General features: G+C 48.4%; 1 protein-coding gene across 1 annotated transcript in view; it reads left to right on the plus strand.

The window, feature by feature from the left end:
* Positions 1–22630, plus strand: part of ASB3 (ankyrin repeat and SOCS box containing 3) — a 404212-nt gene that overhangs the window by 347957 nt on the left and 33625 nt on the right. The window contains exon 8 of the mRNA XM_063918655.1: positions 12933–13178. Within this exon, the coding sequence (XP_063774725.1) occupies positions 12933–13178 (246 nt within the window). The remainder of the gene's footprint in view (positions 1–12932; positions 13179–22630) is intronic.

Raw genomic sequence — 22630 nt, forward strand, 5'->3', positions numbered from 1 at the left:
ATACAAAAGATTGGCGCTCTACAATACACACACTATATGTGGTTGGATTCAGACGGCTGCTCACCAGTTGTGGGCGGGCTGCCCCAACAATGGATCAAAGTAAGTGTGAAAAAAAAAGAAAGAGTGGGAGCGCAGAATGAATCCAATATATTGTTTTATTTAAAATATTAATATGTCATCCACATAAAAATGCAATACATGAACTAGCCTAAGAATAAACAATTGATATTATATAAATGTAAACGAGACTGCCATATCTCCTGAACAAATATGAATAAAAAACCTTTAATAAACCCTAGTTAGGGCTGCATTAATGCTTCATGAAAATCAGCCGTGCGTCCACGAGCTGCAATGATTATAAAAAGGAGACTGATAAAAAGTGCCTCTGTTATAAGTCACTGTCCTCCTTATACACAATAGAATCTCATTGGTAGAGAGTGTCCCAGTACTGGACTTGCGGACAACCGTGCTGTAGTATTATGTGGCAAATGGATAGTGATGGTCAAATTCACTTTGTGGTATATCACCTGATGTAGAAGCCTCTCCGTCAAAGGCGCTGTACTGAGCCGGGTTTGCAGCGGCTCTGTGCAGTGAACGTACAGCTGGTCTCGTCACCGGTGAACCATCCAGATGAACACGGTTGTTTAATTCTGCTGAAGGATGCTGTACCAGTCTGGATATGCAACAGTGTAAAAAGACTGGAGCAGCAGATTCTCCGGCCGCTGGTGGAAAAATCCGTATTAATTGCGGCTACGGTCCACTCGATGCATGCGGCTCACAGGGTGTCAGGAGAATATAGCAGTCCAAATGAGGTCCTTCAAAGGAGTACCTTAACGCGTTTCTCGGCCCACAACGCTGGCCGTTTCCTTCTGATGAAACGGCCAGCGTTGTGGGCCGAGAAACGCGTTAAGGTACTCCTTTGAAGGACCTCATTTGGACTGCTATATTCTCCTGACACCCTGTGAGCCGCATGCATCGAGTGGACCGTAGCCGCAATTAATACGGATTTTTCCACCAGCGGCCGGAGAATCTGCTGCTCCAGTCTTTTTACACTGTTGCATATCCAGACTGGTACAGCATCCTTCAGCAGAATTAAACAACCGTGTTCATCTGGATGGTTCACCGGTGACGAGACCAGCTGTACGTTCACTGCATATTGGATTAATTACCTGGTCGGATCATGCTCCTATCTCCCTGACTCTGGAGACGTCCTATCCACACTCCAAACAATGTACTTGGCGGTTGAACGAACAAATTTTAATAGACACGAGGTTCCAACCCCAGCTACTCGAGACAATGGAGAATTATTTTATAACAAATGAGACATCAGATGTCTCCCGAGTCACGGCGTGGGAAGCTCACAAGTGTGTTCTGCAGGGGAAGCTTATCCAGCTAGGTTCCATGCTGAAAAAAGAAAGGCTGGGGGGAAAAAAACGCTTTACTTCAGCGGCTGAGGGACTTAGAGACAATACACAAGGCAGGCCCATCTCCACCGGTGCTGACTGCTTTGACCGAGACGAGAGCAGCTCTCAGTACCTTGTTGTTTGCGGACATCAAGAGGGATTATAGGCTTTGTAGAAATCGCTTTTTTCAATGGGGTAACAAACCAGGGAAGCTTCTGGCTAGAGTGCTCCGCGCGCAGAGGGCCTCTCTATTTATCCAGTCGATACAGAAAGCACCCTCATAAAGGACATTGCTGAGGCATTCCACTCTTATTATACTAAATTATATAATCTTCAGGAATCTAGACCCCCAGGGTCATTGACTACCCGGGATTTGGTGGAGGGGTACCTCTGTGACGCGGGGCTCCCTAGAATATCGGAGGACGATGGCGCCTGGCTAGACTCCCCTTTCTCTCTCCCGGAATTGGAACAAGCTGTTAAGGAGGCTCCTTCTGGGAAGAGTCCGGGTCCCGATGGTCTGTACCATCTCTTATTATAAGCTTTTTAAAGACTCTCTTTTGCCTGAGATGCTAATGGTGTTTCTCTGACGTCCTAGTGGATGCTGGGAACTCCGTAAGGACCAAGGGGAATAGCGGCTCCGCAGGAGACTGGGCACAAAAGTAAAGCTTTAGGACTACCTGGTGTGCACTGGCTCCTCCCCCTATGACCCTCCTCCAAGCCTCAGTTAGATTTTTGTGCCCGGCCGAGAAGGGTGCACACTAAGGGCTCTCCTGAGCTTCTTAGTGAAAGTTTAGTTTTAGGTTTTTTATTTTCAGTGAGACCTGCTGGCAACAGGCTCACTGCATCGAGGGACTAAGGGGAGAAGAAGCGAACTCACCTGCGTGCAGAGTGGATTGGGCTTCTTAGGCTACTGGACACCATTAGCTCCAGAGGGACCGAACACAGGCCCAGCCTCGGAGTCCGGTCCCAGAGCCGCGCCGCCGGCCCCCTTACAGAGCCAGAAGCAAGAAGAGGTCCGGAAAATCGGCGGCAGAAGACATCCTGTCTTCACCAAGGTAGCGCACAGCACTGCAGCTGTGCGCCATTGCTCCTCAGCACACTTCACACTTCGGTCACTGAGGGTGCAGGGCGCTAGGGGGGGGCGCCCTGAGCAGCAATAAAAACACCTTGGCTGGCGAAAATACATCACATATAGCCCCCAGGGCTATATGGATGAATTTTAACCCCTGCCAGATTCCACAGAAAAACGGGAGAAAAGGCCGCCGAGAAGGGGGCGGAGCCTATCTCCTCAGCACACTGGCGCCATTTTCTCTCACAGCTCCGTTGGAGGGAAGCTCCCTGGCTCTCCCCTGCAGTGACTACACTACAGAAAGGTGTTAAAAAAGAGAGGGGGGCACTAATTAGGTGCAGTATAACAATACAGCAGCTATAAGGGGAAAAACACTTATATAAGGTTATCCCTGTATATATATATATAGCGCTCTGGTGTGTGCTGGCATACTCTCCCTCTGTCTCCCCAAAGGGCTAGTGGGGTCCTGTCCTCTATCAGAGCATTCCCTGTGTGTGTGCTGTGTGTCGGTACGTTGTGTCGACATGTATGAGGAGGAAAATGAGGTGGAGGCGGAGCAATTGCCTGTAACAGAGATGTCACCCCCTAGGGAGTCGACACCTGAGTGGATGAGCTTATGGAAGGAATTATGTGACAGTGTCAGCTCTTTACAAAAGATTGATGACATGAGACAGCCGGCGACTCAGCCTGTGCCTGTCCAGGTGTCTCAAAAGCCATCAGGGGCTCTAAAACGCCCGTTACCGCAGATGGCAGATACAGACGCCGACACGGATACTGACTCCAGTGTCGACGATTAAGAGACGAATGTGACTTCCAGTAGGGCCACACGTTACATGATTGAGGCTATGGAAAATGTTTTTACACATTTCTGATAATACCAGTACCACTAAAAAGGGTATTATGTTGGGTGAGAAAAAACTGCCTGTAGTTTTTCCTGCATCTGAGGAATTAAATGAAGTGTGTGATGATGCGTGGGTTTCCCCCGATAAAAACTGTTAATTCCTAAAAAAGTTATTAGCATCATACCCCTTCCCGCCAGAGGATAGGGCACGTTGGGATACACCCCCTAGGGTGAATAAAGCGCTCACACGCTTGTCTAAACAGGTGGCACTACCGTCCCCGGATACGGCCGCCCTTAAGGAACCTGCTGACAGAAAGCAGTAAAATATCCTAAAATGTATATACACTCACACGGGTGTGATACTGCGACCAGCAATCGCCTCAGCCTGGATGTGCAGTGCTGGGGTGGCTTGGTCGGATTCCCTGACTGACAATATTGATACCCTAGATAGGGACAGTATATTACTGACTATAGAGCATTTAAAAGATGCATTTCCATATATGCGTGATGCACAGAGGGATATTTGCCGACTGGCATCAAGAGTAAGTGCGCTGTCCATTTCTGCCAGAAGAGGGTTATGGACAAGACAGTGGTCAGGTGAGGCTGATTCCAAAAGGCATATGGAAGTATCGCCTTATAAAAGGGAGGAGTTATTTGGGGTAGGTCTAACAGACCTGGTGGCCACGGCAACGGCTGGGAAATCCACATTTTTACCCCAGGTAGCCTCTCAACATAAGAAGACGCCGTATTATCAGGCGCAGTCCTTTTGGCCCCATAAGGGCAAGCGGGCAAAAGGCTCCTCATTTCTGCCCCGTGGCAGAGGGAGAGGAAAAAGGCTGCAGCAAACAGCCAGTTCCCAGGAACAGAAGCCCTCTCCCGTTTTCTGCCAAGTCCTCAGCATGACGCTGGGGCTTTACAAGCGGACTCAGGCACGGTGGGGGCCCGTCTCAAAAATTTCAGCATGCAGTGGGCTCACTCACAGGTGGACCCCTGGATCCTTCAGGTGGTATCTCAGGGGTACAAATTGGAATTCGAGACGTCTCCCCTTCGCCGTTTTCCTAAAGTCTGCTTTACCGACGTCTCCCTCCGACAGGGAGGCGGTATGGGAAGCCATTCACAAGCTGTATTCCCAGCAGGTGATAATCAAGGTACCCCTCCTACAACAGGGAAAGGGGTATTATTCCACGCTGTTTGTGGTACCGAAGCCGGACGGCTCGGTGAGACCTAATTTAAATCTGAAATCCTTGAACACTTACATACAAAGGTTCAAATTCAAGATGGAGTCACTCAGAGCGGTGATGGCAAACCTGGAAGAAGGGAATTATATGGTGTCTCTGGACATCAAGGATGCTTATCTCCATGTCCCAATTTACCCTTCTCACCAAGGGTACCTCAGGTTTGTGGTAGAGAACTGTCACTATCAGTTTCAGACGCTGCCGTTTGGTTTGTCCACGGCACCCCGGGTCTTTACCAAAGTAATGGCCGAAATGATGATACTCCTTCGAAGGAAGGGAGTTTTAATTATCCCTTACTTGGACGATCTCCGGATAAGGGCAAGATCCAGGGAACGGTTGGTAGTCGGGGTAGCACTATCTCAAGTAGTGTTGCGGCAGCACGGTTGGATTCTTAATATTCCAAAATCGCAGCTGATCCCGACGACACGTCTTCTATTCCTAAGGATGATCCTGGACACAGTCCAGAAAAAGGTGTTTCTCCAGGAGGAGAAAGCCAGGGAGTTATCCGAACTAGTCAGAAACCTCCTAAAACCAGGCCAAGTGTCAGTGCAGCAGTGCACAAGGGTCCTGGGAAAAATGGTGGCTTCCTACGAAGCAATTCCATTCGGCAGATTCCACGCAAGAACTTTCCAGTGGGACCTGCTGGAAAAGTGGTCCGGATCGCATCTTCAGATGCATCAGCGGATAACCCTGTCACCAAAGACAAGGGTGTCTCTCCTGTGGTGGTTGCAGAGTGCTCATCTTCTAGAGGGCGCAGATTCGGCATTCAGGACTGGGTCCTGGTGACCACGGATGCCAGCCTGCGAGGCTGGGGAGCAGTCACACAGGGAAGAAATTTCCAGGGCTTGTGGTCAAGCCTGGAGACATCACTTCACATAAATATCTTGGAGCTAAGGGCCATTTACAGTGCCCTAAGCCAAGCAAGACCTCTGCTTCAAGGTCAGCCGGTGCTGATCCAGTCGGACAACATCACGGCAGTCGCCCACGTAGACAGACAGGGCGGCACAAGAAGCAGGAGGGCAATGGCAGAAGCTGCAAGGATTTTTCGCTGGGCGGAAAATCATGTGATAGCATTGTCAGCAGTGTTCATTCCGGGAGTGGACAACTGGGAAACAGACTTCCTCAGCAGAAGTCTTCCACATGATTGTAAACCGTTGGGAAAAACCAAAGGTGGACATGATGGCGTCCCGCCTAAACAAAAAATTGGACAGGTATTGCACCAGGACAAGGGACCCTCAGGCAATAGCTGTGGACGCTCTGGTAACACCGTGGGTGTACCAGTCAGTGTATGTGTTCCCTCCTCTTCCTCTCTTACCAAAAGTATTGAGAATTATAAGACGGAGGGGAGTAAGAACTATACTCGTGGCTCCGGATTGGCCAAGAAGGACTTGGTACCCGGAACTTCAAGAGATGCTCACGGAGGACCCGTGGCCTCTACCTCTAAGAAGGGACCTGCTCCATCAAGGACCCTACCTATTCCAAGACTTACCGCGGCTGCGTTTGACGGCAGGGCGGTTGAACGCCGGATCCTGAAGGAAAAAGGCATTCCGGATGAAGTCATCCCTACCCTGATCAAAGCCAGGAAGGATGTAACCGCAAAGCATTATCACCGCATTAGGCGAAAATATGTTGCGTGGTGCGAGGCCAGTAAGGCCCCGATGGAGGAATTTCAACTAGGTCGATTCCTGCATTTCCTGCAAACAGGAGTGTCTATGGGCCTAAAATTGGGGTCCATTAAGGTTCAAATTTCGGCCCTGTCAATTTTCTTCCAGAAAGAACTAGCTTCAGTTCCTGAAGTTCAGACGTTTGTAAAAGGGGTACTGCATATACAGCCTCCTTTTGTGCCTCCAGTGGCACCTTGGGATCTCTATGTTGTTTCTGGGGTTCCTAAAGTCACAATGGTTTGAACCACTTGAATCTGTGGAGTTAAAATATCTCACATGGAAAGTGGTCATGCTGTTGGCCCTGGCCTCGGCCAGGCGCGTGTCAGAATTGGCGGCTTTATCCTGTAAAAGCCCTTATCTGATCTTCCATTCAGACAGGGCGGAATTGAGGACTCGTCCTCATTTTCTCCCTAAGGTGGTTTCAGCGTTTCATCTGAACCAACCTATTGTGGTACCTGCGGCTACTAGTGACTTGGAGGACTCCAAGTTGTTGGACATAGTCAGGGCCCTGAAAATATATGTTTCCAGGACGGCTTGAGTCAGAAACTCTGACTCGCTGTTTATCCTGTATGCACCCAACAAGCTGGGTGCTCCTGCTTCTAAGCAGACTATTGCTCGTTGGATTTGTAATACAATTCAGCTTGCACGTTCTGTGGCAGGCCTGCCACAGCCAAAATCTGTAAAAGCCCATTCCACAAGGAAGGTGGGCTCATCTTGGGCGGCTGCCCGAGGGGTCTCGGCTTTACAACTTTGCCGGGCAGCTATTTGGTCAGGGGCAAACACGTTTGCTAAATTCTACAAATTTGATACCCTGGCTGAGGAGGACCTGGAGTTCTCTCATTCGGTGCTGCAGAGTCATCCGCACTCTCCCGCCCGTTTGGGAGCTTTGGTATAATCCCCATGGTCCTTACGGAGTTCCCAGCATCCACTAGGACGTCAGAGAAAATAAGAATTTACTTACCGATAATTCTATTTCTCGTAGTCCGTAGTGGATGCTGGGCGCCCATCCCAAGTGCGGATTGTCTGCAATACTTGTACATAGTTATTGTTAACTAAATCGGGTAATTGTTGTTGTGAGCCATCTATCCAGAGGCTCCTCTATTATCATGCTGTTAACTGGGTTCAGATCACAAGTTATATGGTGTGATTGGTGTGGCTGGTATGAGTCTTACCCGGGATTCATAAATCCTTCCTTATTGTGTACGCTCGTCCGGGCACAGTATCCTAACTGAGGCTTGGAGGAGGGTCATAGGGGGAGGAGCCAGTGCACACCAGGTAGTCCTAAAGCTTTACTTTTGTGCCCAGTCTCCTGTGGAGCCGCTATTCCCCTTGGTCCTTACGGAGTTCCCAGCATCCACTACGGACTACGAGAAATAGAATTATCGGTAAGTAAATTCTTATTTTAATGAGGTTTCCGACAATTGCGGTTTTTCCCCTCAATCACTAGAGGCTTTCATCACGGTTATACCATAAGAAGGGAAAGACCCGGCTCAATGTGCCAGGTACCGCCCGATATCACTCCTTAACACAGACATCAAGCTGTTTGCAAAACTTATAGCAAACAGATTGACGTTACTGCTCCCCAATATTGTACATTCAGACCAAGTGGGTTTTATACCTGGGAGGGAAGCTCGTGACAACACAACCAAAATCATCAATTTGATGCATTTAGCTTCGCATAGCCATAACCCAATAGTGGTGCTCTCTACTGATGCCGAGAAAGCCTTCGACAGAGTCGACTGGATATTTATGGAGGGGGTCCTGCGACACTTGGGGTTGTAGCCTGTCAGCTTGAGTCGTATTCTGGCACTATATAATTTTCCAACCGCAAGGATCAAAATGAATGGGGACCTGTCCCGCCCAGTTCTGATTAGGGGCGGTACTAGACAAGGGTGTCCTCTTTCGCCCCTAATCTTCATCCTCTGTATGGAAGCCTTGGCAGGATCCATTAGGCTAAATCCAAACATTTCGGGACTCGCGATGGGGGGCAGAGAATACTGTTGTTCGCGCTATTCGCAGATGACCTGCTAGCTATTATATTGAACCCGGTGGTGTCTGTTCCTAACCTGATGTCCGAACTAGATAGATATGGCTCCCTGTCAAATTTTAAGATCAACCTCTCTAAGTCAGTGGCAGTGACTGTATCAGTGCCCTCTCAAGCCCTTGACGGCCTTAAACAATCTTTCCCCTTCCATTCGCATCCCCCTAGCTTTAAATACCTGGGGGTCACTTTACACAAAGATTTATCACGCCTTTTGATGAAAATGTAAAAAAATTACTCGCCTCACTTCGCTCCGAGTTCCGGGACTGTTATTAAAATTAACGTTTTGCAGAGAGTCCTTTATCTCCTCCAGGCGCTCCCAGTTTCCATTCCCAAAACTTGGGGGGTCATTCCGAGTTGTTCGCTCGGTAAAAATCTTCGCATCGCAGCGATTTTCCGCTTAATGCGCATGCGCAATGTCCGCACTGCGACTGCGCCAAGTAAATTTGCTATGCAGTTAGGAATTTTACTCACGGCTTTTTCATCGTTCTGGCGATCGTAATGTGATTGACAGGAAATGGGTGTTACTGGGCGGAAACAGGCCGTTTTATGGGCGTGTGGGAAAAAACGCTACCGTTTCCGGAAAAAACGCAGGAGTGGCTGGAGAAACGGGGGAGTGTCTGGGCGAACGCTGGGTGTGTTTGTGACGTCAAACCAGGAACGACAAGCACTGAACTGATCGCAGATGCCGAGTAAGTCTGAAGCTACTCAGAAACTGCTACGAGGTGTGTAATCGCAATATTGCGAATACATCGTTCGCAATTTTAAGATGCTAAGATTCACTCCCAGTAGGCGGCGGCTTAGCATGAGCAAATCTGCTAAAATCCGCATGCGAGCGAACAACTCGGAATGAGGGCCTTGGTTCAGAGATCTACACAATTTAGTTAGGGATTTTGTTTGGGGGGACAAAAGGCCTCGTTTTCAACATGCCATACTTTTTCGCCCTAAACATAAGGGCGGTCTTCAGCTACCGCATTTCACACTGTATTATGATGCTATTGTTCTTCATAGAATTTTGGAATGGTCACTCGCACACAACACAAAACAATGGGTCTATATCGAGGGAACAGTGTTACCTGCCCCCATTGCTTACTACCTTTGGCGCTCAAAAAATACCACATATAGACCATCCTACCATTGGCCCTACACTTTCACACTGGAATAGACTTAGGGTTCTCCCATATATTTCTTCCAAATACTCTCCTCTGACCCCACTGTACTATAACCCAGATTTCCCACCGGCAGTCTCAGGCCGGAGGTTTGACTCCTGGAAACTGGTGGGGGTGACGCGTGCTGGCCAGCTGGTGGAGCGTGGAGAGATAATCCCCTTCCCTTCGATGCAATCAAAGTGGAATCTCCCACCTTCGGAGATTTGGAAATACCTTCAACTGAAACACTTTGACCTGGGGAGTTATTTCCGCCCAAGCCTAACTAGACCCTTAACGATTTTTGAGAATTTGTGTTCAGACCCATCTCGCTCGTTGGACTTCCTCTCAAAATGCTATAGATTTCTGATTGTGAACAAATTCCCAGATCTCCCTAAGTATACCAGGTACTGGGGCCATGCATACAGATAGATTTATCAGAGGAAGACTGGGAGAAAAGTTTCCAAGCCACCTTTGTAAGTTCCTCAAGTTACTCAGTCCTCGAAACACATTTCAAAGTTTTATCTCGGTGGTACAGGTGCCCCCTAACACTGGCTAAAATGTTCCCTGAAGTACCAGATACGTGCTGGAGATGTAACAATGAAACGGGTTCCCCGATGCATGTCTGGTGGGACTGCTCCATACTTCGTCCCTTTTGGGACAAAGTCATTGCAATCTCAAAATTGGTCGTGGGCTCGGAGGTTCCCTCTGAGCCTGCCTTCTGGCTTCTCAACTGTGTTACATGGCCCCTGTCGACCTACAAAAACTCTTTACTAAAGTTTCTTAATAGCGCAGCCAAAGCGGTTATTCCGGTTCGCTGGCGATCTATTGAACCTCCTACTATGAGGGAATGGGTTGCCAGAGTGGACTGGTATATGTCTATGGAAGAATTGCGGGTGACACCGGAGACTCATCGGAGATTCACGACTATTTGGTCCCCTTGTTTGGAATTTAAGTCCTCACAAGCATACCCGACATTAGTGCCCGAACTTGGGCCCTTCACAATGACCTCTAATTCCGATTTCTACCTGCCTTATTGTTATTTGGAGCTAGGTGTTGATATTTATGCTCCTTGATCCGACTGGACTTAGGAAAGTCCACACTTTCTTTACCCTCCCTTCCCTTTCTCTGATTCTTTTTCTTCCACCCTGTTCTCTATTCTGTCCTTTTTTCTTTGTATGTTTTAGTGTTAAGAAATGCCTTGTTTAGACAGCTTTTATTTAGAGAGGCCTGGTTTGACTTGTGGGGTATTTACCTGGACACTGAGTTTACATATCAGTGGCCATAACGACTATGTTTAACTGTCACTGCTTATACCTATTGGATTGTATTTTCCTATACTACAGTACCAGTTAAACTATGTATGCTGTCTTCTTTATTCTGTTATTCTCTTATAAATCAATAAACATTTATTGAGAAAAAAAAACAACACACACATTGGCCCTCACAGTAAAAAAATAATCCACACATACATTGGCCTACACAGAAAAAACAATCACATTGCTCCCCACATAAATCTAATCGCTCCCCACATAAATCAATCACATTGCTCCCCACATAAATCAATCACATTGCTCCCCACATAAATCCTATTGCTCCCCATATGAATTAGTCCCATTGCTCTCAACATAAATCCTTTTGCGCCCCACATAAATTATTTACATTGTTCCCCCCATAAATCCTTTTGCTCCCCACAGGAGAATTAAAATAAATATTAGCCCCTACCGGTCAGCTGTCCTCCTCCCTGTCCCTCAGTGGCGGGGGTTGTTCATAATGGAGTGCTGCGAATACTGAGCAGCGGGCGGTTGGGCAGGTGTGGATGTGGGTGGGCAGGGAACGTTGTGGATGCGGGCGGGAACTGGAAGATGTGTATGCAGGCGAGTGGGCTGGCTGGGTGGTGAGACGTGGTGGCCGTGACCTATGATGTCACACCGCCTCGTCTTCAAGGCATAGGTCACAGGCGGGACACGATTGATCCTCTAAGAAGAGCCTGGGCCACAGTTAGCTCTGAAGGTGCAGGCAGCGACTCTGACTCCGCGGCACACCTTGCAACTGGTCACGGCACACTAGTGTGCCACGGCACACTGGTTGAAAAAGCCTGCCCTATGAACTCCGAGAAAAGGATTTATCGGTAAGTACCAAAATCCCATTTTTTCTTAAAGCATGGACAGAGCCTTTGTACAGGAAACAATGACTGTTATTGGTGTGCAAGTTGTAAAGATGTGTGTCTGCTGTTCAAGATGATGATATTTCACTATGTGCTAGGGAGAGTATGTACAGTATGCTCTTACAGGCAGGGCCCTTCTCCCTCCTGTTGTCCCCTAGCACACTCCATATCACCAGTGCTCCACTCCATTCTCACCTTCAACCACTGACTGTCTGCTCACCCATTCTTTTGGTACTGGGGCACTGAGTTCCTCCCACGATTCCTGCTAGCTTCAACAAGTTTAACTTCCCATGTCCCAGTTATCTGTCCTGCCAGCCTGAGTGGTGATATGCTGTGGTATACCATTGTGTATTATACTTATGCTCTGGCACACTGTTACTGTGAAATGTTTTCCAGGTTTCCGATGTACGGCGCTGCGCACACTTTGTGACGCCTTATAAATAAAATATAATAATAATTTGAATAATGCATATATTCAGTCTGTAACCTAGAGAGACTTAAATAAATAGGATTACTAGGCGGGTAGTCGTCAAAATACCATTTTTGTATTAGAAAATCTGTATCTTAGGGTCAAACATATTTAAAGACGTTTGAAAGTAGACACGTCCCTTACCATGGGCCTGATTCAGACCTGATTGCTGTTGTGCGAAATCGCACAGCAGCCGATTATCGAATGACTGCGCATGGGTAAGCATCGCAATGCGCAGGCACGTCCGCAAATAGCGACAGGATGGTGCGAAAATTTCGATTGCACGGGCGTTTGCAAGGTGATTGACAGGAAGTTTCTGGGTGGTAACTGGCCGTTTTCAGGGAGTGTCAGGAAAAACGCAGGCATGCCCAAGCGTTTTCAAGGAGGGTGTCTGATGTCAGCTCCGGCCCCGATCAGCCTGTTTGTATCACACTGTAGGAGTAAGTCCTGGGCTATGCACAGACTGGAAATATAATTTGATGGTGACTGAGTTGCGAACGGATATGCAGCTGTCCGCTGTCTGGCGGAATTTTCGCACGCCGTACACATGCATTTGCACACTTGCACGGGGCGGGTTTTCACTCTCTATGGGCGGCGCCTATCTGATCGCAGACTGCTGCAAAGACGCACAGGTCTGAATCGGGCCCCATATTTTTTTGAGTATCATGATCTGAACTCACGGTCTACACAGGCAGATGGTGGTGCAATCATGCAAGTATAAAAGGTAAACCATCCCAAGCTCCTGAACTGCAGAAGTCCGGCCTCAGATGACATTGGCAGTCATTGGATATGTTGAGTCCTAGCAGCATTAGCTATGAATACTGAAAGAATCAGTACTGTGTATGTAATAACTAAATAAATGTTTTAGCAAGTTTGAAATGTTCCTGTTTTGTTTCAGACACACAGAAATGGCCCCACTTCTCCTGAAATATGGATCCAGGCTGTCAAGTTTATATTTGCAGAATTGTTTAGAATACAACAATTTTCCTCTATTCCGTTACTTTCTAAACCAACACTGTCCATTGCCCTCTGGAGACGAAGTGAATGCATTTAAACAACCGTTATCTAAAAGCAATCACAAGGAATGGCTGTCTCACTTGCTGCTGGCAGGACTTGATCCCTCACTGCTGTTGGACACTGCATGGTGAGAAGTTTTATGTTTTATTCTTTGCACTGATATGATTTAGGCATTTGCATTTTATTTTGTGGAACACCTTCCTGTACGATTAACATTTCTCATTATATCTCAGGCATGCATACATAATACATACATAAATGTATGTAATCAATAGGAGGAGTACACTTGCATCGACAAACAAAGCTGTAATAAGATGACATATTTAATTAGTGGTTCAGTGCCTACAGATTGCAAGATTCTTTGGGGGAGATTCAAATGTTTGAAAAGTCAGTTGGGAGTCTGTTTTTTCCTATCTAATAGACAACAAAAAACAGACACCGAACCGACTTTTCAAACATTTGAATCTCCCCCTTTTATGTGCATTTTTTTATTTTTTTTAATTATGTAATGTCAAGGACCACTGCCGGGCCATTTTATGCACATCATGTATATTGCACTACCCATCATGATATATCTAGGGCAGTGGTTTCCAAACTGTGTGCCTAGGAACCCTGGGGTGCCTCGGGAAACTTGCAGGGGTGCCTTGGATTGGTGGTCCAGGACCAATTAAAATTAGTTATGGTCAATGTAATAGGCAAAACCAGTGCTGGTGGCTGCCAATCATAAAATATGTGGACAAACAGAAGCAAATCCTGTATCCCACCACATAACTGACCCTAAGGATGACATATAAACACAATTTACTTCATTTAATATTTCTTTCTAAATTTCTCCATAAGATGCTTTTGTCCTGGAGGTGCCGTGAAAAAAATTCTGATGCTCTAGGGCGCCGTGATTCCAAAAAGTTTGGGAACCACTGATCTAGGGCCTTCACTATAATGTCTTTTATTGCACTTCATATACTCTGTTTATAGGGTATGCGGTCAGTATACCGCTCGTCGGGATCCCGGCTGTCACAATACTGACGCTGTGATCCCGACTGGTGCACCATACCGCCGCCGGTATATTGGCAAGGTAGGTAATTCCTGGGTGTCCACAACACCCATAGAGAGCGAACGCTCGCCACCGAGCAAGCAAGGGGCTTTGTTGCGCTCGCCCCCCTGCCGGCATTCCACCGCTCGGGATGCCGATGTCGGTATACTGACCTTCAGCATCTTATGCAGCGCAATACCATATCCCGTTTATAGCTATTCCCATGCAGTGCTATTATATGTATAAATGGTGACTTCTGGTGGCATCCCTTTGTTGTTCGTTAGTGTACATTAGGAAAAGTTGAGTATCAGGAATTATACACTACACCCCCTTCTGGAAATTCCTTTGGGTTTTAGAAATAGCCTTGGATTTCCATTGCCTCTGCCCTTGTCTCTTTTTTTACATTGTAGATTTTATAATATCCATATCGCTTACAGCAGTGATCTTCCAGCAAGTGCCATGGTTTCTGTTCATTGGTGGGGGCACCTAGAGCATTTATGGAGCAAAATAATGTCTGCAACTCATTCAGTGTTTTTAATTCATAAATAACATTCACCACTGATCACTCTGTATAAGTTGTGAGAAGGGGGGTCAGGGCTGCAGGATGCCGCCGGTTAGGATTCCAACGCTTGAAATCCCGGGTCAGGATGATAGCAGTCAGGATGCCTAAACTCCAACATCACTTGGAATGCTGACAGCGAAATCCCAAACACCAACATCCCGAACGTAAGTATGACGGGGACTCCTAGGCTTGGGTTGTGGGGGGTAGCGGGGGTGTAGTTAGGTTTAGTCTGCGGGGGGTAGGGGGGGAGTAGTTAGGTTTAGGCTGCGGGGGGGGGGGGGAATAGGGTTAGGCTGCGGGGAGGGGAGTAGGATTAGGCACCCCTGGGGAGGGATAGGGTTAGGCTGCGGGGAAGAGAGGGTTAGAGTTAGGTTGCGGGGAGGGGGGGGGGGGGGTTAGGTTTAGGCCCCACTGGAGAGGGTTCGGGTTAGACTGCGCGGGTGAGGGGGGAGGGTGTTTAGGTTAGTGTTAGGCTGCGGTAAGGGAGGGTTAGGGTAAGCACACTCTCGGGATTCTGGGCACTGGGATGCCGGTGTCGGTCTTCTGATCGCCGGCATCCCAAACGCTGTTATCCCTTATCACACCCAGGGCCGCTATGGCATCTAGGACACCAAGATCAGTGGAAGGGGGATTTTGCAGTTGGTATCTGTACGCATTGGTTTCATACCACATACTGACAGATGCTGTAACTAGTGCAATAAAGCCTTTTATATTTAATACAGCATCATAGCTGCAGCAGATTAATGTGCTGTACAGTGCTGGAGGGCCTGAACAACAGAGTAGGCAGGGAAAGCTATGGTCCCAGAGCTACTGCCACCAGTCCCTGCTACACATAATGCATTTTCCTGGAGGGCTTCCTGTAGCATCGACATTAATGGGGACCTGGGGCACTGCACTGATACCGCCATTGGGCACAGCAAGGCCCACCACTCACAGTAAGTACTAATTCTGTGCGACACAGGGAGACATTGCAAGCCTCAGCCCCAGTACTGTAGTGAAGAAGCCAGGTCAGGTTGGGGCAGCCTCAGCAATGGTTGCGCTACACTGCAGAGGGTCCATCCTGCTTTGACGCTCTGCAGAGAAGTTCATATCCGTAGTATTATTATCACCTCCTTCCTGACTGTTCAGCTGTGTACCTGGAGTTCAGTCTGAAGAGACACAGCCAGCAACTCCTGCTCTCCTGGTTGCCCCTATCTACAGGATAGTACTCCAGCTTGGGTGGGATTGCCCAAGGAGTTTGTGTGGTGCTTCTGCACTTTGCTCTGCTTGGTTATGTGTCTGTCCTTATACTTTGTTCAGTATCTTTTGTCTACTTTGTATCTGCCATCCCCCCCTATTTTCCATTATGATTGATAAAGGAAATGGCTGCATATCTCAGGCTGGTGGGGCTTCATCTGTGTCATCTACTCATGGAAAGTTATCCAGTGGGCAGTCTGGGGCTGGCGCTTTGTGCGCAGCTTGCACTATGGACAGTAATCTGTGACACGCACCTGTAGGGTTTACCACTGACCTGCCCATTAAGATCGGTACTACAAACTGTACTTCATTATTTATTGTTTATTGAACACATTCAGATCTGTTCAGTGATGACTACAGGGAGGCCCAATGAGGGAATCCTGCAAGGTAATGTGCTGGGCTGATATAAACCTGCCAACGATGTTGTCAGTACTGGTTACTAGGGTAGAATACCGTGAACAGGCATATTTTTCAGGATTAGTTTGATTGACCGGTGGACGGGATGCCGGTGGTCACAATACAGACGCTGGCATCCCGATAGTTGAATCCCAGACAGGGGAGAGGTAAGTATGTTAGCCCCTCTCCCCTACCTCCTAATCCTCCTCTCCTGCAGTCTAACTCTAACATCCCCCCTTTAGTGCCTAACCTTCCCCCGGTGGTGCCTACCTCTAACCTCCCCACCCCGCACCCTAACCCGAACCTCCACCCCCCCGCAGCCTAACCCTAACCCTCCCGAGTGGTGCCTAAACCTAACCCCCAACCCCTCCTCCCCCCTCCACCTTCCTGACCCTAACCTGCCTGCTATACTTTCAGTCAGGATGCTGGCTGCTGGTATTCCGGTGTCTGTCTCCTCGGTCCTGAAATGTACCCTTGCGACCTCACATCACTCACCAACGGGTTACTAAAGGGAGTAGTTGATGTGGATAGTAAAAGTGCTATCCCACCAGCCTTGCTCCTCCCCTGATGTCAGAGGTCCTTTAGCCCACGTGGATCTAGCATCTGCCCTGTCGGGATTCCGACGGGTGTCAGGACTTCGGTGTCGGGATTCTGAGTGCTGGGATCCCGACAGGTGATATCTTAACCGCATCCCCATCTTTCATCCTTAGCCTGGTTTCTTCGCACAGGCATCTTCCAACAGATTTTGCACTTATGGTGTAAGCCAAGTTTTCGATATGATGGCACCACGGCTGAGCCCACAGGCTCCCTTGTAGGCACCCTGACGTTCCCTTGGATTTTTGATCTGATAAATGTTTCCTCCGATGGTGATGCATCCTCAAAAATGTAAAACAAGAAGGGTGCTGAATGACCAAAATAGTCATCTTAAGGAAGTCTTTATGTTCATTGTGTCTGCCTTGAAGACGGGACCTCAGAGACTGTTCTATTATCAGGGCATAGCGCAACAGCCTTCAACAATGTAGCTGTTAGAGAAATGTGGTTCTCTGACACTGTGTTGGAAACCATGCTCAGAGGCAGGAAACCAGTTTCTGCAAGAAATGATCACATGGTCTGGAAGACTTCTGTTGCTGTGATAAAAAGACCTTTCCAACTACTTCTTTCCACCTTTGCAGGGTAGGCCAGCTTCCCTATGTTCTCCAGCAAAGGTAGCACTTGTTCCAGACTGACAATTTTGCAGGATGTTGCGACCATGGGATCCTGAATTTGGTGTTGAACGTATTACAGCAATCTTTTGAAGTTTTTTGTTTGACTTTTCCACAGCACAGAATTTGTCAGAGCTATGAGCGCTATACTGGCGCTCTCCATTCTTCTTCTTCTTTTTTTCCCGTACTAACCCATATTTCTGGCCTAAGTTGTTTTTTAAATTTCATCTTATCAAGATATTGTTATTGCAGCACTATGCCAGGATCTGTCCAGAGATGAAGAGGAGTCTCTTTTTTTCTTGGATGTTGGTAGGGCCTGCTGAGCTATGTCACCAGGGTATTTATTGCCAGAAAAGTGGATGATCTTCTGATTCTGTACGATGCTTGCTTGGTGAGCAAGATCTTTGCTACGTGGTTCTTGGCTGTTCCTTACTATGTAAAGGCCTATGCTATCAGATCGTGAAAAGGTCTGTTGGGCGGAGCGACCCAATGATTCTGCTGAGCAGATGCCGGGTGGCCACCTGGTTCTCAGTCTGTACTATTGCAGAGTGCTGCAGCTCCCATAATATGTTTGTGGCTAAGAAAGCCAGATTTATATGTAAGTGAGAACTACAACTCTGTGTACATACCTTACCATTCGTGCAACTTTGGGACGTCTCCAGAGTCCACTGTCCCTCAAATAGATGATAGAACAGGCATTCCAAACCTCGGTCCTCATGACAATCTAACAGTCCAGGTTTTAGTGATATCCATGCTTGAGCATAAGTGCCTTAATTAGTACCTCAGTTATTTTGATTTAACCATCTGTGCTGAAGCCTGGATGTCACTAAAACCTGCACCATTCCTTGTGTTCCTTTAGTAACGAGGTTGGAAATGCCCATCACCCTAGACGGGTGTTGGGGAACCAGCAATTGAGGCAGGACTTGGGATACAGGTGCCTGTGGAGGAGGAAGGCGTGGAGGCTGAATATAATTCCTTCTCATGGGATGAAGAGCTCAAGAAAGGACTATGGACGATGAAGAAAATATAAAAACGAGTTTTACGGTAAGAACTTACCCTTGTTAAAACTCTTTCTGCAAGGTACACTGGGCTCCTATATCATCCCGCCTCTCAGCACAGGAGCTCAGTTTAGTTAACCAGCCCAATGCAGTAGCAGGAAAAGAGACGACAACGGTTAGTAGCCACATACACCACACACTCACGACAAGAGAAGTGTCAGCGGCTAATGCCATATCAACCCAAAGAAGCTAAGTGCGTCAGGGTGGGCGCCTTGTGGAGCCCAGTGTACCTCGCAGAAAGAGTTTTAACAAGGGTAAGTTCTTACCATAAAACTCGTTTTCTGCTGCAGGGTACACTGGTCTCCACAAGTCTGGACAATGGGGATGTCCTAAAGCAGTTCCTTATGGGAGGGGAGGGGACGCACTGTAGCGGGCACAAGAACCTGGCGTCCAAAGGAAGCATCCTGGGAAGCGGCAGTATCGAAGGCATAGAACCTTATGAACGTGTTCCCGGAGGACCACGTAGCCGCCTTGCACAATTGATCAAGGGTCGCACCACGTTGGGCCGCCCAAGAAGGTCCAACAGACCGAGTAGAATGGGCTGTAATGTGAACAGGAGCTGACAGACCAACCTTCACATAAGCATGCGCAATAACCATTCTGATCCACCTGGCCAAAGTCTGCTTGTGAGCAGGCCAGCCACATTTGTGAAATCCAAACAAAACAAAGAGAGAATCAGACTTTCGAATAGAAGCAGTTCTCTTCACATAGATACGGAGAGCCCGTACCACATCCAAAGACCACTCTTTGGGAGACAAATGATTAAGGTGGAACGAAGAAACCACCTTAGGCAAATATCCGGGACGAGTCCTAAGAACCGAACGGTCACGGTGAAAAATCAGATATGGGGAACTACAAGACAAGGCACCCAAATCCGACACTCTTCTAGCATAGGCAATAACCAACAGAAACACCACCTTAAGGGAAAGCCACTTAAGGTCAGCTGAACCAAGAGGTTCACATGGAGACTCTTGTAACGCCTCCAAAACCACCGACAAGTCCCAAGGAGCCACAGGCGGGACATAGGGAGGTTGGATACGCAACACACCCTGAGTGAAAGTATGAACATCAGGTAAAGTCGCAATTTTTCTCTGAAACCACACCGACAAGGCATAAATATTAACCTTGAGGCAGGCCAGACGCAGGCCTAAATCTAGGCCCTGCTGTAGAAAAGCCAAAAGTTTGGCTGTACTAAACTTGGAAGCGTCATAATGGTTAGATGCGCACCAAAGTAGGAATGCCAGACCCGATGGTAAATCCGAGCAGAGGCCGGTTTCCGGGCCCGCAACATAGTTTTAATGACCTCTTCAGAAAAACCCTTAGCTCTTAAGACGGAAGCTTCAAGAGCCACGCCATCAAAGACAGCCGGGCTAGGTCCTGGTAGACACAGGGGCCCTGAACGAGGAGGTCTGGGCGTTGTGGAAGTAGAAGTGGACGCTCTGACGATAGGACTTGCAGGTCTGAGAACCAGTGCCGTCTGGGCCACGCCGGAGCTATGAGAAGCAGATTTCCTTTTTCTTGCTTGAACTTCCGAATTACCCTGGGCAGGAGTGACACCGGAGGGAACACGTATGTCAGCCGAAACCACCACGGCACTGCCAGCGCATCCATGAATGCTGCTTGAGGATCCCTTGTCCTTGCTCCGAAGACCGGAACCTTGTGATTGTGTCGAGACGCCATCAGATCCACATCTGGAAGACCCCACCTTTCCACGAGGAGTTGAAACACTTCTGGATGGAGGCCCCACTCGCTGGCATGCACGTCCTGATGACTGAGAAAGTCCGCTTCCCAATTCAGGACTCCCGGAATGAATATTGCCGATATTGCCGGTAGATGGCGTTCTGCCCAACGTAGAATCCATGAGGCTTCCTTCATTGCCAAACGGCTTCGAGTGCCGCCTTGATGATTTATGTAAGCCACTGTGGTGGCGTTGTCCGACTGTACTTGAACAGGACGGTTCTGAATCAAATGCTGGGCTAGGTTCAACGCATTGAAGACCGCCCGCAATTCCAGAATGTTGATCGAGAGGAGAGATTCCTCCTTGGTCCACCGACCCTGCAAGGAGTGCTGCTCCAGCACCGCGCCCCAACCTCTTAGACTGGCATTTGTCATCAACAGGACCCAGTTGGATATCCAGAAGGGACGGCCTCTACACAATTGTCGGTCCTGGAGCCACCAGAGCAGCGACAGACGGACCTCCGGAGTCAAAGAGATCATTTGAGACCTGATCCGGTGAGGCAGGCCATCCCACTTGGCTAGAATCAGCTTCTGGAGGGGGCGAGAATGGAATTGAGCATACTCCACCATGTCGAATGCTGATACCATGAGGCCCAGCACTTGCATTGCCGAATGTATAGACACTTGCGGACGAGAAAGGAAGCAACGAATCCTGTCCTGAATTTCCAGGACTTTTTCCTGAGACAAGAACAACCTCTGGTTGTGAGTGTCCAACAGCGCTCCCAGATGCACCATGCTCTGAGCAGGGACCAGAGAGGATTTCTTCCAGTTGATGAGCCACCCGTGGGCTTGTAGAAACCGGACCGTCATATCCAGATGACGCAGGAGAAGATCTGGGGAATTTGCCAGGATTAACAAGTCGTCCAGATACGGCAGTTTCCTGACCCCTTGACGGCGGTGTACCACCGTCATAACTTTGGTGAAGACTCGCGGAGCCGTTGTTAAACCAAAAGGTAACGCCCGAAACTTGTAATGGAGGTTGCCAATAGCGAACCTCAGGTATTGTTGATGTGACACTGCTATAGGAATATGCAGGTAAGCATCCTGTATGTCCAGGGAGACCATGTAGTCCCCAGGTTTCAAGGCCAGAACTATAGAGCGAAGGGTTTCCATACACAACTTGGAAACCTTCACAAACTTGTTCAGTGCCTTGAGGTTGAGAATGGGCCGGGAGGACCCATTCGGTTTCGGGACTAGAAACAGCGGAGAATAGTACCCCCGGCCCCTCTGAGCAAGAGGCACCTGTACTATGACTCCTGTATCAAGGAGGGTCTGTACCACCGAATGCAGAGTGTTTGCCTTTGTCTGGTCCGACGGGACGTCTGTCTGGCAAAATCGATGAGGGGGTCGGTTTTTAAAGGCTATGGCGTAACCTCGAGTGACGACTTCCTGTACCCAGGCATCTGAAGTTGTCTTCAACCATTCCTGGGTATACCCTAGAAGCCGGCCCCCCACCCTGGGATCCCCCAGGGGGAGTCCCGCCCCATCATGCGGCAGGCTTATCAGTCTTGGCTGCTGGCTGACAGGCAGCCCAGGCTCTTTTGGGCTTCGGCTTGCCAGGTTTGGAAGTGCGGGCCTGCTTATGGTACGCCTGACCTTTTGCTTTACCTGAAGGATGAAAGGGGCGAAAGGACGTGCCTTTGGCCTTCGACACAGAAGGAGCTGTATTAGGCAGACAGGCAGTTTTGGCAGTAGCCAAGTCAGCCACTATCTTATTTAAGTCCTCCCCAAACAGAATATCCCCCTTGAAAGGGAGTACCTCCAGGGTTTACTAGAGTCTAGATCCACAGACCAGGATCTCAGCCACAATATCCTGTGAGCCAGGACTGACGTAGTAGAGGCCTTGGTTGCTAGGATACCGGCATAATATAGCGAGAAGCTGTGACAATATATGACAAGCATTGTCTAGCATGGTCAGAGGAGATTTCAGCTTCTAACTACAAGGCCCATGCTTCAATAGCCTTTGCCGCCCATGTAGCTGCAATATTGGGCCTTTGTGCAGCACCCGTGAGGGTGTAAATCGCTTTTAGACAACCCTCGACACGTTTATCCGTAGGCTCTTTTAGAGACGTGATGGTAGTGACAGGTAGAGCTGAGGAAACCACCATCCTAGCCACATGTGAGTCTACTGGAGGAGGCGTTTCCCAATTCTTAGACAGCTCTGGCGCGAGGGGATAGCGAGCCAGCATCTTCTTTTGAGGCACAAACTTCGTACCCGGGCTTTGCCAGGGTTCCTGACGTATATCCACTAGGTGGTCAGAGTGAGGTAAAACTTGTTTAATCACCTTCTGACGCTTGAACCGTTCTGGTTTCTTAGGAGGAACGGATGTCTCGGGATCATCCGTAATCTGCAGA

This window comes from Pseudophryne corroboree, chromosome 4 (genome assembly GCF_028390025.1).
Source record: "Pseudophryne corroboree isolate aPseCor3 chromosome 4, aPseCor3.hap2, whole genome shotgun sequence".
In the NCBI taxonomy this organism is placed as follows: domain Eukaryota; kingdom Metazoa; phylum Chordata; class Amphibia; order Anura; family Myobatrachidae; genus Pseudophryne; species Pseudophryne corroboree.